General features: G+C 32.8%; 1 protein-coding gene across 3 annotated transcripts; it reads left to right on the top strand.

Moving 5' to 3' along the window:
* The first annotated feature begins 602 nt into the window (after positions 1–602).
* LOC110021794 (U11/U12 small nuclear ribonucleoprotein 25 kDa protein-like) lies at positions 603–6581 on the top strand. Of its 3 annotated transcripts, none has more exons than XM_020720477.1 (4): positions 603–975; positions 1045–1150; positions 2771–2870; positions 6368–6581. In XM_020720477.1, the coding sequence occupies exons 1-4, from the start codon at positions 759–761 to the stop codon at positions 6467–6469; spliced, it is 525 nt and encodes a 174-aa protein (XP_020576136.1). In that variant the 5' UTR covers positions 603–758; the 3' UTR covers positions 6470–6581. The 3 variants fall into 3 exon arrangements, with proteins under 3 accessions (XP_020576136.1, XP_020576216.1, XP_020576299.1); XM_020720557.1 differs by having other exon boundaries at positions 1054–1150; XM_020720640.1 differs by lacking the exon at positions 6368–6581 and adding an exon at positions 2950–3116.
* Positions 6582–6790: the final 209 nt, after the last annotated feature.

The raw sequence follows: 6790 nt of genomic DNA on the forward strand, positions 1-6790 counted from the left end.
GTTGTATTATGTTATTATTATAACTTTATTTATGTAATACTGAGGTAAGATTTAAGGTATTGTAAATAGTGATTGGTTTTGTATTATAATTATATTCTAACAAGGATTATTGCGGTTTAATGTTGATTTTTAAAGATAATATTGTGTGCACGTATGTAGAACTCAAAAACACCAAAATAAAAATTACCTCGATGAACCCTCTTCGATTTCCTTCTTCTTTCGCTCTTTCGCTTCCATTTTCTTTTCCCTTCCTTTTTCTTGGGTTTCTCGGCCTGCATTGTCGATTCCTCTTCGGTTTCCATTATCACGGGCTCCTCCGTCTCCATTCTCACTGGCTCTCTTCTGTTTCCAACGACAAATCTAAAAGCCTGAGTTTATCTGATTCAAAAACCCTAAAAGATAGAATGAAGATCGAATGAAGGTGCTCCGTGCTCTCGTTTGGTTTTCGTCGTTTGGTTTTTCGATGAAATAAACTTTCTTTCAGGCGCTCTGTTAATTTTTACTTGTTTCGAGCCAGATTCAGGCCGGGTCGCGCCATAGACATGCCTCAATTTTATTTTTTAAGTTGTGGAGCCCACTGTCCCTGATGTCATGTTTTCAAATCTCCTGCTTCTGGATCATCGGATTTAACTCCAGTAGGGTTTTCAACCTAATTATGCAGCATGGAAAGCCGTAGATAAGATCCCCTCTCTCCTAAATCCTGCCGCTTAAATTCTCGTCGCCGGTGGAGCCTCCTCTCACATTACTTCTTCAATAGAATGGAGTCAGGGTCAAGAGGTGAAGAGGCTATTCCGTACGACAATGCTGCTTCCAAGAGAGCTCGTCTGCAGTCGATGCTCTTAGCTTTTCTTGATGATCCGATTCTGGCAGACGTTCCGAAGAAACCTACGATTACAGATGTCGATACCTTAATCAACTTGGAGCTAGGCAGTGCTATGAAGTTAACTGTTGTGAAGATGGACAACACCAATTTTGGTTAGTTTTTATTTTAGTTGGAAAGACATCTATCGTTGAAGTTTGTTTTTCTGACTTGCATGTTTCCAGATGTTGCAGTACTGAATTCTTCTACCGTTAAGGACTTGAAAATGGCTGTTGAAAGGAAAACGAATGAGATAGAGCAAGGAAAAATGGGTCACAGGCATATATCATGGTATTATTATATATAGATTATAGTATTTTACTCAGTTTTTTTATTTATTTTCTTAAATTATTGATTGTTGAGGATTCCATTGTCTTTCTTGCGGGTTAAGATTGGCTCCTTATTAGGCTTAAGAGAATCTTTTCTAGTTATCTTTTTTAATAGCTATATCTTGTCCTGTTACTAGGTTAAGTAATACGTGCTAGAGTAGGTCTGTTTTCCATATATTGCATTCAGAGCTAGTACCTGGTTGAATTGGCTCAATTGGTTCTATTTGAATTATCTTTTTTTTTTTTTGGTTTGATTCAGAAGGTATGCTTAATTCAATCTGGAGAAAAGCATATTTGCTATGCCCTCTGTGAGTTAATGACTTATTTAGGAATGACCCATTTTTTGATGGTTTTGAGTAGCTTCCGAGGGACAATGATGAATTTGGACATTTGGAGTTATGAAGCGTTGTAGGTATGGATATTGTGTTTTTTGTAGGGCTGTAAGTGAGCCAAGCCGACTCGGGCTTGACTCTATAATTTGCTCATGAGCCAGTAAGCCAAGCTTAAGCTAGCCCTATTCCACTTGTTAGCTTGTGAGTTTGCTTGTTTTTAAAAAATATTAATATAATATTGACTTAAAATATACTCAAATTTAAGACTATCTTTAAATTATTAGAAATTCTTATAAAAATAATATTTTACATTTTATATAAGGTGATTTCTTATTATTTATCTTGTAATTGTTCATTCTATTTGTCATTTTATTATACAGCTAGATTGAATTAATATTTCTATCTCTTTTTCATAATAAAAAAGCTAGCTAAAATACGTAGAATTAACTTAAATTGGAGCTCAAACTTGATTGTTTAACCTAGCTCAAGCTGAAGTTGATGGTGACTGAAGCTTATTCAACTGGTTTGCAACCCTATTTTTTGCATGAATTGCTAGAAAACCTTCTTTGAAGTGGACTAGGGTTTTGAAATTAACGAGTTTTCTCTAGAGTTGCTAACTTTGTTCTTGGCCTTGGCCAATTTCATACAATAGACCTATATGATTTCAAATATACGGAATTTGATTTCGTGGACAACTGCAAAAGTATGGTACATAATTCTAGCTTGAGCGCAAAAGGCTTTGATCCTTTTGTTTTGGGGAATAATTTCTTATCAGATTTAAATTTGCTTTTTGGGTGTATTGGTGGATCTATGCCTACGTGAAGGACCATACATGGGTAATTATTGAAGCAGTGTTATTAATAGTTTATCATATTGAAGTTTCGGTGCCATGCTTTAAAACCTATTTCTAATGAATGTTGTGTTTGAGTTACAACTCATGTTTGTTACATTCCTTGGCAAGGAAGGGGTGAAACCAGTTCTATACACTTGTTTGGTGCTTGAGTCATGCAATTTAAGTAGCCAATGCCTCATGCGAGGTAACTTATATTTAACATAATATCCTGATCTCATCAAACTTGAAGTTTTGGGCCCTGTTGATACATTTCATAGTCTATATTGCACCAATATTCTCAACAATAAATTTTCTAGATTTCGTCCTATATGTCCCAATAATATGGTTTTAGATTTTCCATACAAGGACAAGAATTTTTTTTTTTTGTTTATCTTAAATGTTATTGTACTTATTACAGGAGGCATGTCTGGGCTAACTATTGCTTATGTTACCATAACGAGAAGCTCCTTGATGATGCCTCTTTACTTTCTAACTATGGCCTTCGAAACAATTCCAAGGTTAGTTACACCATTCAAGACATGATTACCTCCCAGCTAAGCATCACATAACTGATATCTGATATATTTGTAATTTCAGTAGTATTCCAGCTTGAAAATAGAAAATGAACGGATAAAAGTGATGTACAATACAGAGCAAGAACTGCACTTGACATGCAAATTATGTTTGATTCTACTGTTATATGGTTGAAATAATGCTGGATGAATGAATCAACAAAAAATTTTAACAGGAGATTTTTTTTTTGTTCGGGCTATGCTAATATTGGCATGAACTAATATTTTATTGTTTTTAATTCCGTGTTCGTTTATGTTGTGTTGCACGTGTATAGATTATATCTTTCGCCATCAATGTTACAAATGCAAAATTATAATTTCTCTCTTGAATTTGGAACTCAGTAAACTAAAGAATTCATTTATGGTAGCTCCAATTTTTAGAAACATTAATTTGTCACATTCAATGAATGCGTTACAAATGAAATATGAGAAATGTATTATTCTAGATTTAAACTCAGCTTACGATTTCTTTAGGTACTTACCGCGTTACATTAGAAAATATCACAAGAAACCTTGATGTTCTACCAAATATCATTCTAGATGTTATAAGGAGCCAGCTTTTTTATGGTTGTATATCTAAATCTTTAGAAACTTTTGCCAGAAAATTTGATAATTAGCAGCATTAGAAAGCTGGTATGATTTTGTATCAGAAACATGATTATTAATGATTTTTTTGGTGTTTATGTTTGCTTATTTTTTTCTATAGTAAGCTGAAATTATTTAGCCAAACCAGATTCTGAATAATCGGAGAAAACATACTTTAACATCCAAATTAACGAATTATAAGTATGTTTAAATAACTATAGCTATACTTGAGTTTAGTTTTTTTTATACCTCCAATTCTTCACCTACTTACCCCGTGACATTAGAAAATATCACAAGAAACCTTGATGTTCTACCAAATATCATTCTAGATGTTATAAGGAGCCAGCTTTCTTATCGTTGTATATCTAAATCTTTAGAAACTTTTGCCAGAAAATTTGATAATTAGCAGCATTAGAAAGTTCGTATGATTTTGTATCAGAAACATGATTATTAATGATTTTTTTGGTGTTTATGTTTGCTTATTTTTTTCTATACTAAGCTGAAATTATTTAGCCAAACCAGATTCTGAATAATCGGAGAAAACATACTTTAAAATCCAAATTAACGAATTATAAGTATGTTTAAATAACTATAGCTATACTTGAGTTTAGTTTTTTGATACCTCCAATTTCATGGAGAGAATGATGGAAGAAAGCTTAAGAAAATCACTTGAATATGACAAGATTAATTTGATTTTATTCTAGGAAGATCATTGAAAGGCTTACACAAAATTTCAAGATTGGGTATCTTGTACCATATGCGGATGATATTTACTTGATATGAGATTGTGTTTGAAGTAATCAAAACAATATTTGATGATTTTAGAAGATTTGTGGTTTGTGATTTATATGACAAATGTTGTTATATAAGATGTATAATTATAGTGGAAAAAACTAACAATGATTAGCTTATATGGAAGAATAATCAAGAGATGTGTTGGTATGAGTCATTTTGGATGTCATTGCTCTGTTCTACAAAAGAATAAAAATATATTGGTGAATTAAGAGAAGTATTTTATGGGTGTTATTTGTTAAAAAATATCATTGATGTTTAAAGCAAAATCTTTTTTTGCAACCATATTGAAACCTTGAGTTTCTAGTCTTAGAAAAAGAAAACTCAATAAAAAATAACCAAGTATATTAGACATAAAAAATTTAAAATATTATGTGTGTCAAATTTTGGGCTGGGCACAAAATTATTATTCTCATGTGTTGATTTTGGAGTAATAACTTATATTGAAGATAAAATTGTAGAAATTAGAAAATATACCGGGATTTTAATAATTTATAATTCATAGTAAAATTAAGTACAAAAATAGAAATTGAAACTAAAATTTAATCAATTGAAATGAAAAATGGAGTACAAGTATTATTTTTTAAGATTGCTGTTTTCCTCAAATATATGATTCTTTATGTAGAAGGTTACAACTCTCCAGGATAAAATAACTTCCCACACATCGTAATGTTGTTAGTGAAGAACACAGTAACACACCTCCTCTTTCTAAATTTGACAACAACTCACCATGTTTTTTGAAAATGTGCATTTTGCATTAGAGAAACAAAATGGTCACAAAAGGTACTGAAAAAAACCCAAAAACTATGCCTCTTGGACATTTACAAAATAGGCGCAATCCTCCTGCAAAACCAAAAAAAAGAGGATCATGGGCATTTACATGATTCAAAAGAAAATCACTGTCCAAAATCATATTTGCACAAGTATGAGCAGCTATGTTGTTTTCATTATTGGTGTGTTGAAACAAAACTTGCTTAAATTTGTCGGTGCCTATTCAGTTCTTTTAATAGAGTCCGAAAGCAATAATTCTCCATGATCAAAATTTCTTACTTGGAGCTATCACAAATTTTGTAAAAAAAGGAAAATGAAAAGGTAGAACTAATCTCAGTCAGATTTAAATAATCCTTTGGGGACAAACTTCATAGAACGACAGTTTTGCTGTTTCTTTTTCAAGAGAGAGGGAGGTCTAGAACATGTATTGGTGGCTATAGTGTTTTAAGCGTCTTTAGTAGGGATGATTATGCGAGAAGGAAAAAAACCTTAATCTCAAGTAACATTTACATGCATACCGCCTGATACCTATGTATTTACATATCCAACACCTAAACTTTACTTAATACATTAATACCACCCAAATCTTTCATCTTAAATAAAAATACTACCGTTTTAACTTTTAGAAAGTTAAGTACGCCTTTTCATTCAATGGTAAGGAGGTATGTATGTAAATATTGCAGTTTAGGTGTTAGATATGTAAATACGTAAGAATTGAGTGGTATGTATGTAAATCTTCCTAATCTCAATGCTTTTAGTGGTCGCCCAACCTCTTTTACAATGGACATGTTGTACAAAGTTCAAAAGCAATGGGTTGTGCGAGTGTGCATGTTTGTTTTTATACACACTCAAATTTAGCAACTATCCATCACTTAATAATAAAATTTTCCGGATCTCCATCACCACTGACAATCATTTTGAAGTTGACTGCTCATATCACAATTGTCATGATAATATGGAGATATGTAGAAATGAAAGTTTAGGTTTGAGATATGTAAATACATAATATCTCTGAGCTACGCATGTAAATTTCCCTTGAATTTAATGCCCTCAACATCCATGTCAGATGTTGTGTTCTTTTCAACCCTAACAATGTTTGTTCGTATTTTCGGGGCATGCGAGCCACTTCCCGCAAGATATTTCATTCTTTTTCAAAGTAGCGAGACTGATTAGAGTTATTAAAAAACGCTAACTACAGGCTTTTATGAGTTCCAAGTTAAGTGCCACACTTACTGATTCGTTGAGCTAGTTTAAGAAGGGCGACAATAACATATTTGCCTTCATTGTTCTTGCAGGTTCATTTTTTTCCTTGTGTGACTTCTAAACTGTCTCAGAAGCATTCCAGAAGAAGGAAGCATCGCTTCTTCCATGGTCTAAGCAAGAGATCTGGAATCTGATCTGTTACCACATTTTTTTTTGAAAAAATTAAAACCATAAATCAGTGGCCTTCAATTTGGTCTGCCAGAACTAAATCCATTAACTTATTGGCCTATGCTGAATCGCGTTTCCTCTTTCCTGCCTGCAACTTTTTGGATGATCTGATCTTTGATTTTGATTCCTACTCATTCATGCTGATTTAACCTCAGAACGAGATCGTCTCAAAGCCATTCCAATCTGATCAACCGAATCAGGTTTGGCTTGTTTGCATATGCATACATGCCCCACAACTCTTATGTATCTCACATCTGGCACATAAACATTCATATTTACATGAATGC

The sequence above is a fragment of the Phalaenopsis equestris genome, unplaced genomic scaffold (genome assembly GCF_001263595.1).
Source record: "Phalaenopsis equestris unplaced genomic scaffold, ASM126359v1 Scaffold000002, whole genome shotgun sequence".
NCBI lineage: Eukaryota > Viridiplantae > Streptophyta > Magnoliopsida > Asparagales > Orchidaceae > Phalaenopsis > Phalaenopsis equestris.